A 27848-nucleotide genomic window follows, 5' to 3' on the forward strand; every position below is an offset into this window, starting at 1 on the left:
TAAATTACTGTTTTATGTGTGTTGCACTGACAGGTTCATGACACAGATAAGAAGAATCCATCTCTGAGCTGTAATATTCAGCTATATTATTAAGGTACTCTATTACTACTCTCAATTAGCTTGTCTCAATGTAGTGGTCTGTTATTATCATAATTCATTCAGTGATTACCGATATGGTATTTGACATGCCACTGGTGAGGATGTGAGAAAGAGAGGGATAGAGAGAGGAAGAAAGGGAGATAGAGAGAGCATATTTAGAAAACCTCACCAGTTTTTATTCTAATCATATTTATTCATGTCTATCCTGTTATACATAATCCATTATGATTCCTGCAGAACTGTATCCTCCGGTGTTTCTATCGGTCACTCTGTCGCTCATTTCTTCTCCTCGTCTCCTTCTTTCTTCTCCTTTAAGACTGGGGAGGGCAGAGAGAGAAACTCACCATGAAAGAGAGGCTTGAGGTGGATTATCCTACTTTAATCTCCCTCCCTCCCTCCCATATATATATGGGGGGGTTAAGAGGGGGGGTTAAGAGATATATATATACATACAGTGGGGAGAACAAGTATTTGATACACTGCCGATTTTGCAGGTTTTCCTACTTACAAAGCATGTAGAGGTCTGTAATTTTTATCATAGGTACACTTCAACTGTGAGAGACGGAATCTAAAACAAAAATCCAGAAAATCACATTGTATGATTTTTAAGTAATTAATTTGCATTTTATTGCATGACATAAGTATTTGATAACCTACCAACCAGTAAGAATTCCGGCTCTCACAGACCTGTTAGTTTTTCTTTAAGAAGCCCTCCTGTTCTCCACTCATTACCTGTATTAACTGCAGCTGTTTGAACTCGTTACCTGTATAAAAGACACCTGTCCACACACTCAATCAAACAGACTCCAACCTCTCCACAATGGTCAAGACCAGAGAGCTGTGTAAGGACATCAGGGATAAAATTGTAGACCTGCACAAGGCTGGGATGGGCTACAGGAAAATAGGCAAGCAGCTTGGTGAGAAGGCAACAACTGTTGGCGCAATTATTAGAAAATTGAAGAAGTTTAAGATGACGGTCAATCACCTTCGGTCTGGAGCTCCATGCAAGATCTCACCTCGTGGGGCATCAATGATCATGAGGAAGGTGAGGGATCAGCCCAGAACTACACGGCAGGACCTGGTCAATGACCTGAAGAGAGCTGGGACCACAGTCTCAAAGAAAACCATTAGTAACACACTACGCCGTCATGGATTAAAATCCTGCAGCGCACGCAAGGTCCCCCTGCTCAAGCCAGCGCATGTCCAGGCCCGTCTGAAGTTTGCCAATGACCATCTGGATGATCCAGAGGAGGAATGGGAGAAGGTCATGTGGTCTGATGAGACAAAAATAGAGCTTTTTGGTCTAAACTCCACTTGCCGTGTTTGGAGGAAGAAAAAGGATGAGTACAAACCCAAGAACACCATCCCAACCGTGAAGCATGGAGGTGGAAACATCATTCTTTGGGGATGCTTTTCTGCAAAGGGGACAGGATGACTGCACCGTATTGAGGGGAGGATGGATGGGGCCATGTATCGCGAGATCTTGGCCAACAACCCCCTTCCCTAAGGAACTAAGGAGTGGCGCCGTAAGAAGCATCTCAAGGTCCTGGAGTGGCCTAGCCAGTCTCCAGACCTGAACCCAATAGAAGATCTTTGGAGGGAGCTGAAGTCCGTATTGCCCAGCGACAGCCCCGAAACCTGAAGGATCTGGAAAAGGTCTGTATGGAGGAGTGGGCTAAAATCCCTGCTGCAGTGTATGCAAACCTGGTCAAGAACTACAGGAAACGTATGATCTCTGTAATTGCAAACAAAGGTTTCTGTACCAAATATTAAGTTCTGCTTTTCTGATGTATCAAATACTTATGTCATGCAATAAAATGCTAATTAATTACTTAAAAATCATACAATGTGATTTTCTGGATTTTTGTTTTAGATTCCATCTCTCACAGTTGAAGTGTACCTATGATAAAAAATGACAGACCTCTACATGCTTTGTAAGTAGGAAAACCTGCAAAATCGGCAGTGTATCAAATACTTGTTCTCCCCACTGTATATATATATATATACACTGCTCAAAAAAATAAAGGGAACACTTAAACAACACAATGTAACTCCAAGTCAATCACACTTCTGTGAAATCAAACTGTCCACTTAGGTGACCGCTACCTCCGCCTTTGTGCAAGGAGGTGCACTGCCAGCGCCCTGCAAAATGACCTCCAGCAGGCCACAAATGTGCATCCATGCTCTGGACACTACGCTGACAGACACAGCAAACCTTTTTGCCACAGCTCGCATTGATGTGCCATCCTGGATGAACTGCACTACCTGAGCCACTTGTGTGGGTTGTAGACTCCGTCTCATGCTACCACTAGAGTGAGAGCACCGCCAGCATTCAAAAGTGACCAAAACATCAGCCAGGAAGCATAGGAACTGAGAAGTGGTCTGTGGTCACCACCTGCAGAATCACTCCTTTTTTGGGGGTGTCTTGCTAATTGCCTATAATTTCCACCTTTTGTCTATTCCATTTGCACAACAGCATGTGAAATTTATTGTCAATCAGTGTTGCTTCCTAAGTGGACAGTTTGATTTCACAGAAGTGTGATTGACTTGGAGTTACATTGTGTTGTTTAAGTGTTCCCTTTATTTTTTTGAGCAGTGTATATATACTGAACAAATATATAAAAGCAGCAAAGTGTTGGTCCCATTTTTCTGTTATTACTCTTAAATTTTGTGCACAAATTTGTTTACATCCCTGTTAGTGAGCATTTCTGTAACAAGCCCTTTTGTGGAGAAAAACCTGGCTCCCAAGTGGGTGGGCCTATGCCCTTCCAGTCCCATCCATGGCTGCGCCCCTGCCCAATCATGTGAAATCCATAGATTAGGGCCTTATGAATTTATTTAAATTTACTGATTTCCTACTGTGAAGTGTTACTTCGTAAATTGTTGTGTTTATATTTTTGTTCAGTATAATATGATGATTTGTATTCTGTACAACTGCCTGAATCATACACTCACAATCTCTACATTTAATCTTGTTAGAGAAAATTACATACTATGAGAGTGTTCCCAACAAGATATAATCATAAGTCATAGATTGTGAATCCATGACCAGCTTTGTAATAATGGGTTTAACGGATGATAACTGATGATTAGTTAGACAACTATTGACTGCCAATAAAAGTCTGTCCCATGCTGAGTATGATAGGAGTTGTAGTGTGTGTGTGTGTGTGTGTGTGTTTGTACATGTCTATGTGTGAATGCGTGACAGTGTGTGTGTGTGTGCCAGTACCTCGGACTTCCACCCTGCACTCCACCTCGTCCTCCCCCAGGTTGTTGATGGCCTTGCAGGAGTACTTGCCCCCGTCAAACTGGCCCGGCTTCCTGATGTTCAGGGTCAACACCCCCTGGTTGTTCTGCATCAAGAACTTAGGATCCTCCCCAATGATCATCTTGTTCTTCATCCACACTATCTTAGCCTGAGGTGAGGAGAAGACGGGAGAGGGCGGGTTAAGAGAGGAGGGAGGGACTTTAATTTGGCCTTGAAATATAAATCACCAACTCACTAGGCAATTTTCCATTGACCCCGGTTTATTCGACAAAAGCAATATCATTGTAACGTGTAATGGAAAGGCAGATTTAGGAGACATTTTCTGAAGAACGATAACAATTCTATCCATTCAACAGGGGTGGATTTTAGTAATTTTTCTTTATTTGTGAAAAAAAGATGACGGAAATTATGTTTTTCAGAATAAATGATGATTGCCTAATCATTTAAGGTACCCGGGGCACGTGATGTCACCGAGTAACTATAAAGCTCCACTCCACATTTAATTCTAATTCTATGCTTACAATATATATTTTTCCAACTACACTGAACAAAATTATAAATGCAACATGTAAAGTGTTGGTCCCATGTTTCATAATCTGAAATAAAAGATCCCAGAAATGTTCCATACGCACAAAAGGTTATTTCGCTCCAATTTTGTGCACAGATTTGTTTACGTCCCTGTTAGTGAGCATTTCTCCTTTGCCAAGATAATCCATCCCCCTGAGGGATGTGGCATATCAAAAAGCTGATTAAACAGCATGATCCTTCCACAGGTGCACCTTTTGCTTAGGACAATAAAAGGCCACTCTAAAATGTGCAGTTTTGTCACAACACAATGGCCACAGATGTCTCAAGTTTTGAAGGAGCGTGCAATTGGCATGCTGACTGCAGGAGTGTCCACCAGAGCTGTTGCCAGAGAATTTAATGTTCATTTCTCTACCATAAGCCGCCTCAAGTCGTTTTAGACCAGTCCAGGACCTCCATATCTGGCTTCTTCACCTGTGGGTGTCACGCCTGCTCCCGTTCCTCCTCCCTGGCCCTCGAGGGCGCCAGGCTACCCGTCATCATATACACCTGTTACCAACATTACGCGCAGCTGCGCTCATTGGACTCACCTGGACTCCTTGACTTTGTTGATTACCCCCTGTATATCTGTCTGTTCCTTGGTTGTGTTCCGTGTGTCCGCATTCTTCCGTATTGTGTTTGTCATATGTCCTTGTTTACCTGTGTGCTGATGCTGTTCCTGTCGTGTTCTATGTCTGTTCCTGAATAAATCTTTGACTCCCCGTACCTGCTTCTCATCTCTGGGGTCAGGTCCTTGCAGTGGGATTGTCTGAGACCAGCCACCCGGACACCTGATGAAACTGTGGGTTTGCACAATCAAATAATTTCTCCACAAACTGTCAGAAACCATCTCAGGGAAGCTCATCTGCGTGCTCGTCGTCTTCACCAGGGTCTTGACTTGACTGCAGTTCTGCGTCGTAACCGACTTCAGTGAGCAAATGCTCACCTTCGATGGCTACTGGCACGCTGGAGAAGTGTGCTCTTCACGGATTAATCCTGGTTTCAACTGTACTGGGCAGATGGCAGACAGTGTGCATGGTGTCGTGTGGGCGAGCGGTTTGCTGATGTCAAAGTTGTGAACAGAGTGCCCCGTGGTGGCAGTTGGGTTATGATATGGGCAGGCAGGCAGGGGAGCAACTTTGGTTTGTATCCAGTTGGATAAATACTCCAGACAGCCTACCCGACCGCTCGGAGACTTCCGCAAGGTCCTAAAGCAGTTTCCTCGTTTTGTATCACATTCGAATGATAAAACTGTGGGGGACAAAAATGCAATTTCAGAATGGGGGGGGGGGGGACATGTCCCCCCCGTCCCCAATGAAAGTTGCGCCCCTTTGGGCATGCATAAGCTACGGACAACAAACACAACTGCATTTTATCAATGGCAATTGGAATGCACAGAGATACCGTGACGAGATCCTGAGGCCCATTGCCGTGCCATTCATCCGCCGCCATCATCTCATGTTTCAGCGTGATAATGCACAGGCCCCATGTCGCAAGGAACTGTACACAATTCCTGGAAGTTATGACATGTCACACATTGAGCATATTTGGGATGCTCTGGATCGACGTGCATGACAGTGTGTTCCAGTTCCCGACAATAACCAGCAACTTCACACAGCCATTGAAGAGGAGTGGGACAACATTCCACAAGCCACAATCAACAGCCTGATCAACTCTATGTGAAGGAGATGTGTCGCACTGCATGAGGCAAATGGTGGTCACACCAGATACTGACTGGTTTTCTGATCCACGCCCCTACTTTTTTTTTTAAAGGTATATGTGACCAACAGATGCATATCTGTATTCCTAGTCATGTGAAATCCATAGATTAGGGCCTAATGAATTCATTTCAATTTGACTGATTTCCTTATATGAACTAACTCAGTAAAATCTTGAAAATGGTTGCATGTTGAGTTTATATTTTTGTTCAGTGTACAAAAATAATGTTTCTTTGCAGTACATGGATTGTCCTGACTTTCAGGAATGCCTGAATTCGGGCTCCCGATTGGCACTGCATCTCAGTGCTAGAGGGGTCACTACAGACCCTGGTTCAATTCCAGGCTGTATCACAACCGGCTGTGATTGGAAGTCCCAAAGGGCGGCACACAATTGGCACAGCGTCGTCCGGGTTAGGGTTTGGCCAGGGTAGGATGTCATTGTAAATAAGAATTTGTTCTTAACTGACTTTCCTAGTTAAATAAAGGTTAAATAAAATAAATAAATAAAGAATTGCTGCGACTTGCTTTTCTGGTTAGCTGGATGCAAGTTTCACCATCCAACTATTTCAGAACTACAGGAGTGCAAGTTTCCCAGTGGCACGGACTGTGGAGTTATGTTGGCACATGAGAATTATTAGAATATGGCAAATATTAGTCAATTATTCTATTCATGCTGGCTTTCATTTGTACTTTAGGCTACCTGAAACATGAAACAGATAGGTGGGAGGGGATACAGGTTGTTGCCAATTTATGTAAAATTTGCCTAAATGGGTAATGGAACCACTTAAACCACTACATTTGTACTTTAGGTGTAACATCATTACGTCCAGCTGTTTTTATCGACACAAGATCGTTAAATGGAAACACACCCTAGCAGGCAATTGTCGCATCTATTTTCTATGCCAACTTTCTAAATGTTGAAAAATCACCGGACAAGTTAATGGAAACATTGCTTGTGACACACAAACGCACCTTCAAACAGCTTCTTGTTCTCGCTCTCTCAACACACACTCAAACACTTAATTACAGTACTGCCACACACACACACACCCTCACCTTAGGGTAGGCCCGGACAGCACAGCTGATGGCAGTACTGTAGCCTGCAACAACAACCCTGTCCACTAGGGGAGCTGTAAACTTGGGGGAGCTGCTCATGTCCTTCTCTTTGAAGGCTGGTTTGTTGTACTCCAGATCTGAGGGAGGATATAGATGGGGACTGTGATAGCTGTGTTTATTAGGCTATATAATAATAATATTAATAAATGCCATTTAGCAGGTACTTCTATCCAAAGGGACTTACAGTCATGCGTGCATACATTTTACGTATGGCTGTCCTGGGAATCAAACCCACTATCCTGGCATTACAAGCGGCATGCTTTAGCTTTACCAACTGAGCTACAGAGGACCACATAGTATATCATGTTAACTATTATATCTACATACTACGTTTGGTTTAGTATAGTGTGGTGTAGTGTAGTGTAGTGTAGTGGTTCTCAAACTGGGGTTCGCAAGAAGGTTTTGGGGGGGGGGGGTCGCAAGTTTGAAACGGAATGTGAAAATGTGAAGAAAAAAAAATTCACACATTTTAAATCAGCTACATAAAGTTTAGCAATTGCTACGAACACATCTTTGCCAGAACAATAGGCTACCTTGCAATTTCATTGATTATTTTCACATTTTAGAAGTTTTGGGTGGCTAGTACTGGCTATATTTCTAAAGATAGCTGTAACACTGTAACAGTCTTTTTTAACTTATGGGGTGAAGATGTAACATATTCTGGTGAATTTATTACGAGATTTGTGAGGAATAAAAAGACTACAGACAGACCGTGGTTAGGCTATTAGGGTGACTGTATTACGGCCACGCCGGCGGTCACGAGTCATGACCGCAGTCAAATTCCATGTGACCGTTTAGTCACAGTAATTAGGCTTCTCCAAGCTCTGATGCTGCTGATGGTCATTAGTAGCCTACCAAACTTGCTAACTGCCTGGTATTCAGCACTCTATTGTTCCTCTAATCACTCTGACATCAATGCAAATGTAATCGAAAATCAAAACACTTCATGAGAGCCCGTGAGAAAAGCCCATGCGTGAGAAAACAGAGTTTTGATGGCCTCTTTTAAAAAGAGGAGGCTCCCGTCAGCTTTCTATAAGCTAGGCCTACTATATTTATTTCTCAACTTTCATAATATTAAGCACATTGCTTCTCTTTACAAAGGGAGTATAGCCGACCTGGCTGGCAAGAAAATGAACCACGTGAAAATCGTCCTCTATTCGCTATTTAAGTGCATAGATGACATGTATTTTTTTCCCCTGACCCTATTCCGAGACCGGTGCATGATAATGGTACATTCTACATCAAAACTAATTTCATACATATATTATTTAGTATATGTAAAGATTAAATCAAGAATAGTCTGATGGGTGACAATATTAGTCTATCACTTGTGAATGATGTGTTATCACTTGTGAATGATGTGTTATCACTTGTGAATGATGCCCAGCTTGTGTGCAGTAAGGCAAGAAACAGCGCATGTCTTTTCTGTGTAACTTTTTCATAGTCGCACACCTCATGTAGCCTGGCCCATAGGCCTAAATGTTTTGATAAGGTTTCTATCACACAACTAAAGTGGCCAAATAACTTTGTAAACTTTGGCTTTACAACCAGTGTAGAGCCTAACTGGCATACTTAGGCGGCGTGTGAGTTTCAAATTTGGGGAAGATCATTTTCACCATAAAAATGCACCTTTATAATAAAGCATTACATGCATAATCTCATTTGTGGTTACTTTTTAGAATGGTGTTTTCCCACTAATTGATTGCATTTTGGAACATTTGCACTTAGATTAAAGTAATTCATAGTTATTAGCAGCCAACTGTCGTGTGCGCATTGCTGCGCTTATAATGTGAAGAAATCGCCTAATAGTTTATCAACATTTTAAGCTAAACGTTCTGATCTGTTGCATCAGCCTCAATGCATTTAACATTTTTTTTGATGTGAGTTGTTGTATTAATTTGGGATCTGTCGCATCCTACAACTGTCCCAGACTAAGTTTGGAACACTTCTTTCTCACACAGAAGGCCAAGTTGACCAACAGAATAGGTTAACCTTTGTACTATGGGGGATAGTAGATTGTAGATTGACATACTGTAGGCTAGCGCTTACCCTAACCATGGTTTCCATCCGATCCTGCAACCTCTGATACATACAGGTAGGCCATATGACCCGGCTTGCTCTGGCCTCCAGAGAAGTGACATGATATCCCTAGTTGATATTGGCTGCTAATAACTATGAATTACTTTATTCTCAAAATGCTGGTGTAAAACTCAGTTTATTTCTAGATCTTGCCTTTTGAAGGTGCATCACTGTTAATGGTTGTAATGACAGGCTACATTTGCGCAGCGATGGTGTGTGCGTGCAGGGGGGGGAAGTATGGTGTAGTATTGTAGTGTGTTACCGGTTTTGCCTATGATGGCAGTGTTCTTGCTGAAGGCCACCTCATCGCTCAAGCCACAGATGTTCTCACTGAACACACGGAAGGAGTACTCGTTCCCCATGACCAGGTCAGACACTGTGCAGCTGGGCCGGCGGTTGTGCTCATACACTGTGAACCAACCCTGACCAGAGGGAGGGAGGGAGGGAGGGAGGGAGGGAGGGAGGGAGGGAGGGAGGGAGGGGGGGGGGGGGGGGGGGGGAGAGGGAGAGGGAGGGAGGGAGGGAAAGATGTTTACAGAGAAGTAGAGAGGTTGAAAAAAAGGGGAGGATATGTGGATATATAGAGGCAGATGTTTGAGAACAGAAGACGAGGGTAGAGGGCAGAGAAGGAGAGGTGAGGTGGATACACAGTAAAGAAAGAGAGAGCAATAGAGAGAGATGAGGAAAGACAGAGGGAGTTGGAGACCTGGGTCTTCTTTTCAGCCTTCTGGATGGTGTAGCCGGTAATATCAGTGTTGCCTGTGTCTTTGGGGGGCTTCCATTCCAGAGCAGCGTTGAAGCCCCACACCTCTGTTACCATCACATTTATAGGAGGACCTGGCTTGTCTGTGTGGGGGGGGAGGAAAAAGTACATCTGTGTGTCAGTGAGAAAGAGATCTCTTTTAACAGACAAACAGACAGTGAAAATGGAGAATGTGGAGTGTGTCTCATGTACGTCAGTACTCCAGCATGTTTGTCATTAATCGTGGTCTCTGCCGTGCTGCTACTGTGACTAAACGTGTGTGGGGGCTGATCTGAGGAGGCTGGGCCCTCTCATTAGCTCACCTCCCAGCAGGGGAAAGGAGACAAATGCCCCTAATCCCACCCTAATCCCAGTCTACACACCAATAAATCCAATGGAACCCCACTGCATAATCCACCCACCCAGCCATACAGCACCCTGACCCTCACACGGGTGCTAAAAGGAGCAGGAAGGAGGGAAAGAGGGGAGGGAGGGAGCAAAGCGACGGTATGGTGGCAGTCAGGGCAGGAGGGAAGGATTAAGAAGACAGGAAGAGAGGAATCAGCCTCTTTGATGATTCCCTCCCTACTTTGGAGTCTTAGATCCCCTCTGAGGATTAAATGAGGAATTATCATCACATTAAACTCTGGGGTGTCATCCTAGATTTAAGTCATTGCATCATGGTGGCTCCATATTTGACTGTAATAAGTAGTAAAACATACTAGGTAGAGTGACTGAAGGGTGAGCGGGGACATACAGTTACAGTGGCAAGAAAAAGTATGTGAACCCTTTGGAATTACCTGGACTTCTGCTTAAATTGGTCATACAATTTGATCTGATCTTCATCTAAGTCACAACATCAGACAAACACAGTCTGCTTAAACTAATAACACACAAACAATAATACATTTTCATGTCTTTATTGAACACACCGTGTAAACATTCACAGTGCAGGGTGGGAAAAGTATGTGAACCCTTGTATTTAATAACTGGTTGACCCTCCTTGGCAGCAATAACCTCAACCAAACGTTTTCTGCAGTTGCGGATCAGACCTGCACAACGGTCAACAAAACTGTTTCAGTTCAGCAATATTCTTGGGATGTCTGGTGTGAACCGCTCTCTTGAGGTCATGCCACAGCATCTCAATCGGGTTGAGGTCAGGACTCTGACTGGGCCACTCCAGACACTCCAGAAGGCGTATTTACTTCTGTGTTTTGGGTTGTTGTCCTGTGGCATCCCCCAACTTCTGTTGAGCTTCAATTGGCGGATAGATAGCCTTACATTCTCCTGCAAAATGTCTTGACAAACTTGGGAATTCATTTTTCCATCGATGATAGCAAGCTGTCCAGGCCCTGAGGCAGCAAAGCAGCTCCAAACCATGATGCTCCCTTCACCATACTTACAGTTGTGACGAGGTTTTGATATTGGTGTGCTGTGCCTTTTTTCTCCACACATAGGGTTGTGTGTTCCTTCCAAACAACTCAACTTTAGTTTCATCTGTCCACAGAATATTTTGCAAGTGGCACTGTGAAACATCCAGATGCTCTTTTGCGAACTTCAGACGTGCAGCAATGTTTTTTTTGGACAGCAGTTGCTTCTTCTGTGGTGTCCTCCCATGAACAGTGTTTTACGTATCGTAGACTCGTCAACAGAGATGTTAGCATGTTCCAGAGATTTCTGTAAGTCTTTAGCTGACTCTCTAGGATTCTTCTTAACCTCATTGAGCATTCTGCGCTGTGCTCTTGCAGTCATCTTTGCAGGACGTCCACTCCTAGGGAGAGTAGCAACAGTGATGAACTTTCTCCATTTATAGACAATTTGTCTTACCGTGGACTGATGAACATCAAGGCTTTTAGAGATACTTTTGTAACCCTTTCCAGCTTTATGCAAGTCAACAATTCTTAATCTTGGGTCTTCTGAGATCTCTTTTGTTCAAGGCATGGTTCACATCAGGCAATGCTTCTTGTGAATAGCAAACTCACATTTTGTGAGTTTTTTATAGGGCAGGCCAGCTCTTACCAACATCTCCAATCTCATCTCAATGATTGTATTCCAGGTTAGCTGACTCCTGACTCCAATTAGCTTTTGGAGAAGTCATTAGCCTAGGGGTTCACATACCTTTTCCAACCTGCACTGCGAATGTTTAAATGATGTACTCAATATAGACAAGAAAAATACAATACTTTGTGTGTTATTAGTTTAAGCACATTGTGTTTGTCTATTGTTGTGACTTAGATGAAGATCAGATCTAATTGTATGATGAACTTATGCAGAAATCCAGATACATCCAAAGGGTTCACATATTTTTTCTTGCCACTACATATGGCCTCCATCCCAAATGGAAACCCTATTGTCTATATAGTGCACTACTTTTGACCAGAGCCCCTAATGATGTTGGTGCCAGTGACTGACCTACGATCTGGATGTGTATGTCAGCCTTGACCTGCATGTTGTCTATCTGGACAGACAGGGTGTACGTCCCAGAGTGGTCCCTTTCTGCCGAGCGGATGAACAGGATGGTGTCAAAGTCACTGGTGCGGATGCCCACCGACTTATTCTCCAGGGGCTCACCGTCTTTCAACCAGTTGACCACGGGGCGAGGCTTCCCCTGGGGAAAGACAGGGGTGATATGGTCAGTGAATGAAAATGACATTTACTGAATTAAAGAGTGAGATGCTGCTACAGGAGAAGTGCAGGAGGAACACCCTAAACACCCATTTTCTGATTGGTTCGTTTTTGCATTACAGGACAATGATTGCTCTTCTTTCACACACTGAGACCCAGATAACATGAAGTCAGCCCTGTCTCTAGCCTGGGGAAGGTTACTACTGTGTGGTGCTGGGTGTTCTCAGACCTGGAAGGGGATGACCAGGTTGATCTTCTCTCCCACTTTCCTGATGAACTTGGTTCTTAGCTGGCGAGGCAGGCGGATCTTTGGGTACTCTGAGACATGGAGGGAGACAGAGAGGAATGTCAACACAGAAGTAATGTGTATACCGTGTGTGTCAGAGGTCTATGGAGAAGTGTGTGTGTGTGCATCCATGCATGCATGTGAGTCTGACCCATGATCTCTCTGATGGTGACAGACTGTTTCATGGTGCAGGCGGGGCTGCGTCCAGCGATGTTCATAGCCACCACTCTGAACAAGAGCTTCTCTCCTGTTGGCAGCCCCTTCACACGGTACGTGTTCTTGTCCACTGGCTCCTTATTGGCTGCCACCCAGTTATCCTCTGAGGGATGGACCAATAGCAGAAGAGTATTCATTGTCATCCACTTGGAAATGAGATGGTTCATCTGTAGGGTTTTATAGGAATTCTATAGAGGAATTCTATGGGAGCGATTAGTGAATTAGAAGGAATAATAATGTTATTGAACAATCCCCAAATCCTCCTTCACCTCCTTCTTTGCACCACTCGATTATGTACCCGTCAACGCCCCCTGCTCCAACCCTCTCTGGAGGACGCCACTTCAGGGCACAGGTGCTGTCTGTCACATCCTCCACCGTCAAACGAGTGGGCTCACTGGTAGGGGCTGAGAGAGAGAGAAAGAGAGAGAGATAATAGTTAAGAGGAGAGGAAGACCGAGGTAAGCTGTATAAGTAGAGTATCAGGAGATTGAAAGGCTTCTCTCCACTGCTCTAGTAATAAGTGTCTACCCACCTATGGGCATGAAGGGCTTTGAGTTGCCGCTGGGCTGGGAGATCCCGATCCCGTTGACAGCAAACACTCTCATCTCATAAAAAACACCCTCAATCATCTTCTTAGCCTCGTATGTGGTTGACTCAAACACCTCAAAGTTCAGCTTGGTCCACCTGGAGGAACCCTGCTTCTTCCTCTCCATCAGGTAGCCTGCGAGTGATGTCATCACAGAGCGACATTACATCATTACAGACCGACATTATCACAGTGACATCATCACAGAGCGACATTACATCATCACAAAGCGACATCATCACAGAGAGACATCTTCACAGAGCGACATCTTCACAGAGCGACATCATTAGATCTTACCAATGTAATGAGAGAGGTTAACAGATGCCTGTTAACTTCTTTGGGGTAGGGGGCAGTATTTTCACATCCGGATGAAAAGCATGCGAAGAGTAAACGGCCTGCTACAAAGCCATAAAAGCTAGAATATGCATATTATTAGTAGATTTGGATAGAAAACACTCTGAAGTTTCTAAAACTGTTTGAATGATGTCTGTGAGTATAACAGAACTCATATGGCAGGCAAAAACCTGAGAAAAAATCCAACCAGGAAGTGGGAAATCTGAGGTTGGTCGATTTTCAACTCAGCTCCTATTGAAGATACAATGGGATATTGGTAATGTTGCACTTCCTAAGGCTTCCACTAGATGTCAACAGTCTTTAGAACCTTGTCTGATGCCTCTACTGTTTAGTGGTGCCGAAGGAGAGAGGAATGAGTCAGAGGTCTGCCAGCAGCCACGAGCTGACCATGCGCGTTCACATGAGAGTTTGCTCCCGTTCCATTTGCTTTTCTGAAGACATAGGAATTCTCCGGTTGGAACATTATTGAAGAATTATGTTAAAAACATCCTAAAGATTGATTCAATAGATCATTTGACATGTTTCTACTGACTGTTACGGAACTTTTTGACATTGTCTGCATTTAGTGAACGCACAAACGCGCTAACAAAAGTAACTATTTGGACATAAATGATGAACATTACCGAACAAAACAAACATTTCTTGTGGAAGTGGGAGTCCTGGGAGTGCATTCCGACGAAGATCAGCAAAGGTAAGTGAAGATTAATAATGCTTTTATGACTTTTGTTGACTGCATAATATGGCGGCTATATTTGTGTCTTGATTGGGCTCTGAGCGCCGACCTCGGATTATTGCATAGTTTTTGCTTTTTCCGTAAAGCGTTTTTGAAATCTGACACAGCGGTTGCATTAAGGAGAAGTGCATCTAAAATTCCATGCATAACAGTTGTATCTTTTAGCAATGTTTATTATGAGTATTCCTGTAAATTGATGTGGCTCTCTGTAAAATCAAAGGATGTTTTGGAACTTCTGAACGTAAGGCGCCAATGTATACTGGATATAAATATGAACTTTACCAAACAAAACATACATGTATTGTGTAACATGAAGTCCTATGAGTGTCATCTGATTGAAGATCATCAAAGGTTAGTGATTAATTTTATCTATATTTCTGCTTTTTGTGAATCCTCTCTTTGGCTGAAAAATGGCTGTGTTATTCTGTGAATAGGCACTCACCTAACAATCGTTTGGTTTGCTTTCGTCGTAAAGCCTTTTTGAAATCGTACACTGTGGCTGGATTTACAACAAGTGTATCTTTAAAATGGTGTAAAATACATGTATGTTTGAGAAATTTTAATTATGGGATTTCTGTTGTTTTGAATTTGGCGCCCTGCAGTTTCACTGGCTGTTGAAGAGGTGGGACGCTAACGTACCCTAGAGAGGTTAACCCAGAGGGAAGAGAGTCTGATAGCTCAACAGATAGATGTAAAAATAGGAAAGGTGCACCTTTGATGGGCGCACCCCCGTCAAATTTGGGGGGATCCCATGTAATGGTGGCTGTGTCCTCGCCAACTCCCATACATCTGACGTTCTCTGGAGGGTTAGGCACATCTGGAGTGGACAGGGAGAACAGTCAGGACAGAACATAGAGGTGTTCTCACCAGCTCAGAATGGGTTCTAACTTAATGTCACATCTATTGTTGAATCTCTTAGTGAATTGTTTTTAAATATCTGTTTACATATATATTGCATAAGAGGGGAGAACAAGACACAGAGAGAGAAAAGGGAGAGAGCAGGGAGATGTATGGGAAAGAGGAGAGGAGTGTAGAGAGGAGAGTAGAATACTGGAAAGAGAGAGGAGAGAGAGAGAAGGAGAGAGAGAGTACCACTGACCAACAATCTTGACGGTGAGCTCAGCCCTGTCCTCTCCGGCTGGGTTGGTCACTATGATGGAGTACTGGCCTTCGTCTGGCCTCTCCGCCCCCTCAATGACAAAGCTGCTCAGAGTGGTCCTGGTCTCCACCCTCACTCTGCCCTCCGCCTCCGATATCACCTAGAGACAGGAACAGGGAGGGCACTTAGACAACTGGACTGACACTGTCTGGTGACTCAACTACTGGGTGTAACCTGGATGATGGTCTAATGGTTGGTTAATGTGAGTGACACCCTGCCTTCCTTAGAGAGGCATGCTGGGGCAGGGGTTTGATGTGTGTGTGAGGAGGAAGTAACAGAAGGACTAGATACTCACAGTGTCTCCTTTCATCCAGCACACAGTGGGGACAGGCTCTCCTGTGATCTCCACATCAAGGCGGAGCTTGTTGCCAGCCACCACAACAATGGTGTTCTTGCTGCCCGTGCTACTGGTGTCCAGGTGGATTTTGGGAGGGTCTGTGTGGGGCAGAGGAATGTCAGAGAGGGACAGGTGGTCCTGGGTGATTATCACAGTATTAAATACACTGTAATAAATAGGTAATGCCAACGGATGATAGGTGACAATAGTCACACCTACCTTGGCGTGGAACATATTCGATCTTGATTTCTGAGATTAACAGGGAAAACACATGAATCAGTATCGTTTAAAATGCAGGCTCTGCTTCATTGTACTCAGTAAAACTTAGGAGTCTCTCTCTCTCACTCACTCTCTCTTTCTCACTCACCAATGAAGTTGAGTTTAGCGGAGAGGGAGAGTGCGTATCCTTCAGGGACAAAGGTGTAGTTTCCTTCGTCCTGCGGCTTCACGTCATCAATCGTCAGCTTGTGGATCCTGGAGAACCAACGGCAACCCAACGTTACCAAGGAGACAACAGACACTTGCAGTGACCCACAATTATGCAAAGCACAGTTACCCTGGCAACATGCTTCATTATGCAATATCAAGTAAAAAAACGCATGGGATAGCTCTCTCCCTGCATGACCAGTGTTGCCATGGTAAAACACCTGCCATAGGTGGGTCTAGCTAGTAAGAATATGTACTGTACTGACAAGGTCCCATGGAGAAGGAGAATTTGAGGATGTTCAGGCCTGTCTGAAGTTACTGCAACTCAATGAGGACCCCTCCCCCCCAAGGACCCAGCAATGTGATGCCATACCTTCCGATGTGTGACATCTTGATGCGGTTGCCGGGTTTGACCTCTACACCGTCCTTGAACCACTTGCCCACCACCTTCTCATCAGACACCTCACACTTGAACATGGCCTGTTCACATGCCTTCACCGACAGGTCAGCTATACTCTGCAGAACCTCCAGCTCCTTGGCTGAGCACCAGGGGTAGAGATGAAGGGAAGGAGAGAGAAAGAGAAAACAGAAAGGGACAGCATTTCAGACTCTTTCAAAAATGAAGTTAAAACATTTCCTTATTTAGTGTACTGTATGATATCTGGAAGTGATACCTTCCACTTCCAGTTCTCCTTTGGATTCTCCCCCGTTAGTGTAAACATAGTACATTCCGATGTCCTCTATGGTTGCTTCATTAATGACCAGAGTGTGTTTCTTCCCATCCTTCTTTATCCTGTACTTCCCATCCTTGGTCAGCTCAACTCCATCTTTCATCCTGAGCACGGGTGAGACACACACAGATATAGAAATAGCGTTTAACAGCGGTGAGAGACACATACACACACAAATGCCACAGCTGTAACAGAGATTGATTGATTTAGTTACTTAGTCATTTGATTAAAAAGGCTATTAGTATGAGTCCCTCACCATTTGACGTTGGCTCCTTCCTCTGACACCTCACACTCAAACTCCACCTTCTCTCCCACCACTACATGCACATCATCCAGCAGCTTGGTGATGGTGACCGGGGGCTCTGTGGATAGACACAGACGTCAACACAACTCATACACCTCTGTCGTGTCTTTACTATCATTAAATTGAAGACTTATAGTTTTTATCAAAGATTCTCTGTAATTAGTTATTACGCGATCAACTAAATAATAACGTGACTAATTATCTAGGAAGTTGGGGCACCAGGGAAAGTATTCAGATTACAAAGTTATAATTTCCCAATATAACCTTTCAGATATTTTCATATCTGATCGATAGTCTTCTGATTAATGATTTATTTAATTTACCTCACGTTAGTCTCATTCCAAACGTCGTAAATTGTTGGTTATCTGCACGAACCCAGTCTTCACTATGAGTCATCCATACATCAATTGTCTTAAATCACTTATTTATTACTAACTGAGTAATTCACAGAAATGCATAAACAAACAAACAAACTTGGTAAATGTGGTTACATGAAATGATAGGAGAATATGCCCTAGTGGGCTGAACCGGCATGGCGGCTTGTTAGACAAAGGGAAAATGGGGGGGGGGGGGGTCGACCAAGAAGTCACTACAGAGTTCATAATTATAACAATCGACATGCTAATCCTTTACACATGAACGCTCACTCATTCGGGAACAATTGCAATCAATATATATATATATATTTACGCTCAGTGTGTCGTCTTGATCGCTGGAGAAAAGTTTGTTTCTGTTGGAGAGTTTCGTCCGTCTCTCTCTCTCTGTCTTGGTTAGTGGATAGTTCAGAGTGACATTCGTTATAGAATGGATGTTTCGGCGGTTGTCGTTCTTTGCGTTCAATGATACCGAATTCCTAGCTGCAGACTAGTAATCAATATCAAAGACTTGTTCTTATTCTGTCGGTATCAATAGTCTAAGAGTTTAACCACGTGGTATGGTTAAAAGATTCAGCAATGGTAAACAACCTTCGTTCCCCTCCTAATGGAGAAAAACATGGTCTAGTGATAATTTCTCAGAGTTGGGTTTTTATTCGGAATTGCAGAAAGGGGCTGTCCCAGGATGTCTGACCCAACTGGGCTCAGGGGCAGTCTTCGGATTTAGTTCAAATCAAAAGGGAATTGTATTTTTCTTCATTAAACAGTCCAAAATCATATTACACAATTATACAAACAGTATCATACTCACTCATTCATCTTATACAACAATTAGATGTAAACCTCATATCTGAGGCTATTATATAAACAGCGGTATGGTAATGTAGCCACACAGTCTCCCATGGGTTTCCCCAAGTTGAGACAAACGGACCAGTTAATAGCTGGAATCTTCACCGATCTTTTATACTTTTTCCGGAACATGAAATGTGTTCGTACCTCAAGTTCTGTGAGGTGGAAGGATTTCCTTTGTTCTCTATGAAAGTGTACCCTCTCTCTAATACTGTGTGTCCATGAGGAGATTCTCAGGAATTTACGACGTCTCTCTGACCACAGCAACCTAGTTGAAGGAGGAAAGGGGGAGGCAGGGAGTGGCAGGGAGAGGGGGATGGGGCTTGCTATACCCAAACAGGCAACGTCATGACACCTCATACAAACACCACACACACAACCACACTTACAGGAAAACTCACAAACCAAGACTTGATCACTCAACACCAAAGTAAGCAGAAGAATAAGGAGGAAGAAGTGGAAGAATGATGAAGCTGCAGATTTCATGGCACAGCACTGTATACTGTGCTAACACAAAGACAAGAACACCTAACATGTACCAGTCCTCACCAGGATTCGATACCATGTTTCACAACAACACAATGTCCTCCATAGTCTCCGTTAATACTGCTATAGAAACAGAGAACTGAGCTGTTGTGGTACGGGGGAGACAGTACCTCAGGTCTCCGGGAAAGTGACATCATCATCACTGTGTCAATGCGTGATGCTAAGCTAGCATCCGTTAGCTGCCGTCCTCTACATCCACCTCCCTCTGACCTCCTCCTTTTCCGCAGCAACCTCAGCAGATGATAGACATCAACTCTGGGATCTGAGTCACGGCACCACTGTAACATGAACCCGTCCGCCACAGGCTCCCATACAGTACCATGCTCACAACAACAACGTACTCAGAAGTTTCCGCCAAAAGTGCTATACCGCAAAAGCCCTGGATGTTGTTTTTTTGGGGGGGGCAGTACTTCAGGTCTCCAGAAGGTGACTGAACTGTGCGATCGATGCTAAGCTAGCTTCCACTAGCTACCATCCGCTAAACACAAATACACCTTCTCTCACGTTAGATACATCAACACGTACGCCATTGATATAAACACTGACAGAAACAACAGGGACGTCTAAATACACACAACAACATACAGTAGACTGTGGTTGTCGCACTGGAATGGCGTCTGTGTGGTGAAAGCTTACCCGTTGCTGTAGGGTCTGATAAATGCAAAAACAGGATGAAATGAATGGGCACAGAGAGAGAGCAAAGCACGTGATGATAAAGGAGCAAATGCATCTTTGCCCCTCTACCCAAAATCAACAAGACACACAGAACACGCATTAGACCCGCTACAAGCTGGACAACAAATACAGGATGACAACGTTGTGCAAACTTACTGTTCATAGACATTAATACACACATACATATAAACATTGAGACATGTACTGCATACACAGTAAATGTTGACAGATACTACACACTCAAAGACACTGAACTAAGCAGGGAACAACTCCCTCCCCTCAAACACCCTATGTAAAGATGAGTGTTTACCTTTGACAAAGACTTCAGTGAAGCTCTTCTCCTCTCCCACCACACACTCATAGGCTGCATCGTCAGACAGGTTGCACTTGTTGATGGTGAGTGTCCGTTTGTTGCCCACGCACTCAAACACATACCTGACATGACAGACAGACAGGGGCAGAGAGAGACACTGGCAGAAAACAGAGAGGACAGACAAAGACACTAGTGACCGAGTGTCGCTCACTCAACTCATCGACAAATGAATGACTCACACGCTCACATAGTCAAATATACTGACAATCACGCATATTCACACACAGACACACACAGACACACAAAGCAGCCAGTCTCACTTGGCAGAGGGTTTGATCTCCACTCCGTTCTTCAGCCATTTGACCTGAGCGTTGGGGTCATGGAGCTCAACATGCATCTGGGTCCTCTTGCCCTTGTCCACAGAGTAACATTGCTCTAGCTTCTTCAGGAAGGCTGAGGGAGGGAAAGAACCACTGTTATGTCTCCAGCCTTTACACACCAGACACAACAAGCAGAATAACCTAAGCAACACTACACCAGACTACCTCCCTTTCAGAGCCCATCAGGCATTCACTATAATAAAGCATTCCCTGTCCCAAACACTCTCAAGTAGAAATGCCCACAGCTTGCCTACTTCCTCCTCCAGTATCCCCCCCCCCACCCTTTCTCTCCCCTCACCGTCACTCTTCTTGGGTTCCACCTTCTTCATCTTCTTCAGTCTCTTGAGCAGGCCCCTGAGGTCTGTGATGCCGTAGTCAAAGGCAATCTTCTCATAGTCACATGGCTTAGCATCCTTCAGGATCTCCCATACATCCACATCCTCTTTGGGCTCGTCCCTCGCCTTTTTTTCCCTGAAAGAGAGGGGGAGAGGAGATTGATTGTGAGTGTGAGTATGTGTGATTGCTCATAATGGAGTTAACTCCACTCCTACCTTTTTTTGAGGAGGGCACTGAAGTCCAGGTCACCTGCATCCTCTCCTGCATCTCCCCTGGGGACAAGAAAGGGTACGAGTGGGAGAATTAGGTTTCCTACAGTGTTAGGTCAGGTTAGAGGAGTCGGTCATTTCAAACATAACATACAGTATACTGTACATACAAATATACTTGTTGTATATTAAGGTTTTACATAAGATCAATCAACAATTAATATCTGTGCTATTTCAATGCTATAGTAGTGAATCATTGTTTGTTTACAAAAAATATGGAAGTGAACGAATGGTACTGGACATACAGTAGATGGTACTACACTGTACTCTGCTAAGACGAACACACACACACACAAACGTCCACACCCACATTCACTTTCCCTGACATAAAGACACATCAACGATACAGTATTGATATAAAAGTTATAACAACAGGGACGGAATTCCCATATACACACAAATATACAGACGGTACACTGTGGTTGCACAGTATCGCACAGTGTCTGTAGCCATGTCTTACCCTTTTTTGGCGCCTTTAATGCCTCTGATAACACAAAACAGGATGGTAATGAGTGAGCATATAGGGAATCAATAAGGCGCATACTGACACTTTCCCCGCCTAAATTCAATGGGACATAAAAAAAAAAACAGCAAACACACACACACACACACACACACACACACACACACACACACACACACACACACACACACACACACACACACACTATTGACCTCTATTTGTTACTGTATGTACCTCAAACACAGATACACTGTACATGTACAAGGCTGTACATTGACACATATATACAAGGTAAATACTGTGTAAATGTACACGCACAGGTACTGCTGATACACACCCACACAGAGCTTTTCTTACACTCTCATAAAGATCCACACATATGACACCTCATGATTGCATGTCTAATGTATGTAATCCATGGGAAATATACACTAGTTCCACTTGAGGCCTTGTCAATGGGCCACACTCAGACAGACGTACAGTACCAGAAATAGCCTCACATGACAAAGAACACATGAGGGGAAGCACGGGCTATTTCAGATCTGAACACACACAGTGGACAGATGAAGAATTCCAAAGGTGGGAATATGGAAGCACACGGAAGGGAATCCCAAATAATATATTCTGAACACACACAATGGAATCAGGTTCTGGAAGAAGCTTAGGACAAGGCTGCCTTATAACAGAGAGGCAGCAAGGCCAGACACGGAATCGCTGAGGAGGAAGATGGGGGTACACACGGATGAATCGCAATGACTGGATTCTCCATACTTACTGACAGTGGGAGTTGGAACGCAAAGACCGCCACATACTGTGGCAAGGTCAACACTAACCCATCCAGCTCCCTTTGGGGTGTTGAAGGTTTTTTGGCATCTTGGGTTTTCACACTTTAATTCACGCTTGTAACGCATCTATTTTTTCATATCTTTTCATTCTCATTTTCTTTTCTTCATACCAAAATTCACAAAAATAAACACAAAAACACAATCTGAAATGGTCCTTTGCACGTTGTGTTTCCTTTCTTACCCTTGCTTTTTTTCTTTTTGTCTGATTAGGAGAGGAAATCATATTTGAAACAGTAACTAGAGTGAACTGACTGGCGGCAGCACTATGCCAACAAACACAGAGGGATTTTCTACAGCTTCACAGTGAGAAACAGAGCTGCTGCACACATATTGAAACACAAGTCTTTGGAGACAGGGAAGAGAAGACACACGAATACAGAGATACTGTCACGTTCCTGACCGGTTTTCTGTTATTTTGTATGTGTTAGTCGGTCAGGGCGTGAGTTTGGGTGGGCAGTCTATGTTATGTGTTTCTATGTTGGTAAAGGGTGACCTGATATGGTTCTCAATTAGAGGCAGGTGGTTTTCATTTCCTCTGATTGAGAGCCATATTAAGGTAGGTGTTTTCACATTGATTGTTGTGGGTGGTTGTGTCTGTGTTTGTCGCGCCACACGGGACTGTCTCGGTTTGTTTGTACGGTCGTTATTTTGTGTAGTCTGTTTTTCCTGTTTGTGCGTTCTTCGTTACATGTAAGTTCTTACGTTCAGGTCAGTCTACATTCGTTTTGTTATTTTGTTTAGTATCAAGTATAGTTCGTTTTTTGTCTTGTTTAAATAAATCATGTCAAGTTACAACGCTGCGTTTTGGTCGAATCCCTGCTCCTCCTCTTCGGATGAAGAGGAGGAGCAGATACAGAGATACAGACATACAGGGATATACATAGTGAACAGACACAGAAATAGAAACATACGGACACAATGTACAACTGAAACATAAAAAGACACAAACAAACATACAGGTTAGTCACAGAGACACATTAGTAAGTCACAGAGACACATCAGTAAGTTACAGAGACACACCAGTAAGTCACAGAGACACACCAGTAAGTCACAGAGACACACCAGTAAGTCACAGAGACACACCAGTAAGTCACAGAGACACATCAGTAAGTCACAGAGACACATCAGTAAGTCCCAGAGACACACCAGTAAGTCAAAGAGACACAAATAGACATGAATGCACAGATAAAGACATAAAGAAAAAGGCAGATGTGTAGTACAATGACAGACATACAGTGAAGCCAAAACACACACAGACAACGTGAATGACACAGATATACCAAAGGCACCTACAAACACAGATATGGGAGCCAGAAAGACAGTCAGGGGAAGATATACTCACAGAGTGGGACAGATGCCCAGAGGCAAAGATAGAATAACCAACATATGTGAGGTGGGAGAGAAAGACAGATGATATGTTGAATGGAACCACCCTGACAGTGACACTCACGATCGCTTGAAGGCATCCAGGATGTTGGCGGGCTGTTCCTCTTGTACGGCTGAAACATGACAGAGGGAGGGAACGATGAGAGGAACACTGGACTGACAAAAAATCAGGATGAATAATGGACTCAGTACTGACACTGAAACACATATACACTACCTGCTTTATCATTATACATTCTGTATCAAATATTGAATGACTTACTGACAAATTCACTGACCACAGGTTAAGTGACAGATACATGACTAAATGGCTGACACTGATGGCCTGGGAGGGACCCACCTTCCACTGTGACTTCAAATGTACAGCTGTCACACTTGTCTTTGGAGGTGACCTCACAGCGGTAGCCACCGGCGTCTCCTTCCACTACTTTGATGATGCTCATCTCATATGTGTAGACCTGGTTGAGATAGTGAGAGAGGAAGACATACACCCTTACAATATATACACACACACACACACACAGTACACACACACACAAAAGAGTAACACAGATGTACAGTAGACTTTCACTTGTGCAGATTTGAGAGAATGTGAAAACAGTGACACACACACACACCTTGGAGTTCCTGTCATAGGCCTCTTTAAACTGCACGTGCTTGCCAGCCTTGCTGCCCAGGTCCAGCCACTTCCCTTTCAGCCATTTCATGTTGGGCTTCCTCAGCAGGTCAGATGAGTCCACTTTAGCCACAAAGGTGACGTTCTTCCCTGCCACCCACAAATTACATAGACCAATCAGAAATTCTGACCTCTGGATAATGGTGTTTTTAGGGTTGTTATCCATGATCCATATGTGAGTGTCAATCCAAGCTTCAGAGTGCTACAGTGTGTCAGAGAGGGGGAAGAGGCAGGGGTCTCACCTTTGATTACTGTCGTGCTCTCTGGCCTCTCTACAAATAGTCCGGTCAGCTCGGACTGCCCCCCTGGGACAGTCTCTAAAAGTAGGGAGAGGTCATAGAGGTCAGGGTTTAGAATAAGGTCATTGATGACCGCTCATCAGACATCATAGACACAACAACATCAGTGAACAGACAAGTAGAGACAGAAAACCAAACATTAGACCAAAGCACCTAACCTTTGTTTATAAATACCATTCATGTATTAATATTTTGTCTACTAGGCAGCAAGATCAAAAGGTCAGAGGTAAAGCTTGCCTTTGTTCACCCTGTGACTTATTGAGACTTCTTGTATCCACATTTAGCAACAGCTTTTCTCAAAGACAGAGAAAAGTGCTGCAGCATGTGTTTCCACTCCCTGAAATGTCTCCACTATTCTAATGGATGATCATGAGAAATCATGTCACATGACATCAGTCTTGTATTTAACTGAGGGTCAGTATCCAAGCGTCTAGTCAACACCAGAAGAGGGCCTCTAACAGCAGTAAGGTAAGGCCACCTGGGAATGAACAAGGAGCTAAAAACACATCTGAAGACGTGTTTATCCATCCCTTTCCACTAGTCTTCTCCCACTTTGACAAAAGTAAATATAGCTCTTTAATGTTGTGATATTATCAAAGCATGACTGCCTGCTCATGTTCCTTTGCGTGCTCCCTCCTTTTCAAAAAAAGGATTGCATTGTTTTGTGTCAGCAGATAGACAAATACAAGCTTAAGTATTTGTTTGTCTTACCATCATCGGGCAATTCTGTATCAGGGAGAAAGAGAGAGAGAGAAACACAGCGGGGGAACACATTAGCTGCAGTATCTTTACTGTAATCTGAAAGATGAGCGTTTACTGAGCAGCTATGAAAACCTGACCTGCAGGTGCTCTCTCACACACACACTTAACGTCTCTCTGTTCCCTCTCTAACTTGGATGAGCATTTCCTTTCTTTTCAAAATGGAGGTAAAAACTAGACGGTTAATGAGTTATTTCCTCAGTCGTCAAAATCAAACCAGTTGGTGACACTGTACTCATCATTACTATTATTATTATTGAGAATTTAGGGGAATTATTAGCTGTGCAAACGGAACACAATTTATTTGTTCTCTCACCTTCTGAATCTGACAAGAGCTCTATGGAAAAAGAGAGTTTATAAGCATAGAGAAGTAGGTAAAAAGCCATATCGATTGACCAATCGATTGGGTGAAAAGGTTGTCGAGGTAATGGAACAAGGGTCAGGAATCAAGTGAGGTCATGCACCTCCATAAACTCAGAGTCACAACGCCTATGCCCCTCTCTCTGCTTTTATGGGCTCAGTTAATTTGATTGGAATCAAGTGAACCCTGTGCACAGATCCAGGCTCAGGTCTCTAGTGTGATTTAAATCATTTCAGTAAGAATGTGAATAGGTCAAGCTGATCCTGGACCAGCACCCAAGGGACACTTTTCCTTCAGCTCTTTACACCATTTCACTCTCACATTGGAAACTCGCTGCGGTTTGAAACTGTGAGAGGTTGGGAGTGCAGCGATAAACACCTCAAATGGAACAGCAGAACCGGCAACCATCAAAACCATAACAATTCTTCAGTAAGATCATTTTGGGGGATAATGCGTATTATGGGAAATATTACTGTAGGTAAATATCACTTCATTCATTATTACTGTAACACTTGAGGAACAGATAATACCTTGATATTTCATATCAACATCTTTTGCAATACAGTGATTAATGATAAGGGATATGGTATTGTGCAGGAACAGTATTTGAACTAACTCAACAAAACAGCAAAACTTGTCATCAACTTATCCTTCTATTAAACCATTACCTTAGTAAGTGCACACATACACACAGGTCACGATATATACCCAGAGTAAATATATACAGTATATATCATTTTGTCATTTGTAATTTAGATTACGTTTTCACTCTGCATCAATTTCAAGTCAAGGTCATTTGATGTTTAATACAATTCCTTCACTTGGATGCTTTGGCGAAACCATGATACTGTATCATGTAATGTCTAATCTCAACAGATGTTTTTTTCCCAAAAACATGAATATCATATTAAGCACTAAAGATCATCTTAAGTCCTTTCATAAGCAATAGAAAAATGATGATTTTATGCCATTTTGCCAATATGATCTTTATGTTTTTGGGAAACTCACCGCTGATCTCTAGTAATTAGTATCAGTCGGCGCTGATATCACAACAACTATCTGTCAGACTGATTCTCTGGGTCTAACTCCTCAACAGATGATTCCTAAAGACCTCTACATAAATGATACAGTATCCATAAACCCATAAAATAGGCCTGCAGGATCTTTTCCATTACTGACTGCCATCTACAATGGTCTGTACTGCTACAGTCAGACTATGAAGGCCTTCGCCAGAGCAATCCCAGGATTCAGTAGTCTCCGTTTGTCAGTCCACCGTGACGGGAACTCAGGTCACCGACACACCGTGCCGTGACTGAGACTGACAGACATGCACGTTAACCAGGTGATGGACAGGAAGCAGGGAAGCATACGAACACAAACACAGAGGGGGAGTTGTGTATTGTTTCCTTTCCTTACCATCTCTGCACTCACTTCCCTCTGAATGAAAAGAAACAATTGGTACATAGACATTAGTACTGCGGACAGCGAAGGGTTAAACAACAACCAAATATACTGTCCCTGTGTACGGAGTCTGTGACTGGAGAAAAAGGTTATAGATATATGAATATATGAAATACTAGATCATAAAAACAAGACATACAAAAATACATAGGCTTACCCATGATGACACTGGCATACATGCTGATTTATACAAATACACACACAAATGCAGAATGCATTGATACATTTGTGCATTCATACAGTCACTGCACTACAATCCTTTTTGTTACAGTACCCTTCCTTGTCTCAGGGTGCTTCACCTCTAATAAAATAAAGTAAAAGGCTTTATGGTTAAGTATGAGGAGAATGCTAATATATACAGTACCAGTCAAAAGTTTGGACACACTTACTCATTCAAGGGCTTTTCTTTATTTTTACTATTTTCTAAATTGCAGAATAATAGTGAAGACATCAAAACTATGAAATTGCACATATGGAATAATGTAGTAACCAAAAAAGTGATATATTATATTC

At 43.3% G+C, this 27848-nt stretch overlaps 1 protein-coding gene across 1 annotated transcript; it reads right to left on the minus strand.

The window, feature by feature from the left end:
* On the minus strand, positions 1-27514 carry LOC129833937 (myosin-binding protein C, fast-type-like). The gene is made up of 29 exons (XM_055898755.1): positions 27483-27514; positions 27291-27349; positions 25466-25480; positions 24698-24772; positions 24397-24545; positions 24120-24237; positions 23844-23892; positions 21032-21088; positions 20779-20951; positions 20421-20553; positions 20098-20222; positions 17296-17401; positions 16983-17143; positions 16682-16847; positions 16250-16356; positions 16102-16131; positions 15841-15980; positions 15486-15645; positions 15099-15203; positions 13246-13434; positions 12983-13117; positions 12649-12816; positions 12441-12529; positions 11999-12194; positions 9551-9690; positions 9107-9266; positions 6706-6842; positions 3329-3515; positions 1-416 (listed from the first exon to the last, which is right to left on the minus strand). Exons 1-29 carry the CDS (start codon positions 27512-27514, stop codon positions 376-378), a joined length of 3402 nt encoding a protein of 1133 aa, XP_055754730.1. The 3' UTR covers positions 1-375.
* Positions 27515-27848: the final 334 nt, after the last annotated feature.

The sequence above is a fragment of the Salvelinus fontinalis genome, chromosome 34 (assembly GCF_029448725.1).
Source record: "Salvelinus fontinalis isolate EN_2023a chromosome 34, ASM2944872v1, whole genome shotgun sequence".
Lineage (NCBI taxonomy): Eukaryota > Metazoa > Chordata > Actinopteri > Salmoniformes > Salmonidae > Salvelinus > Salvelinus fontinalis.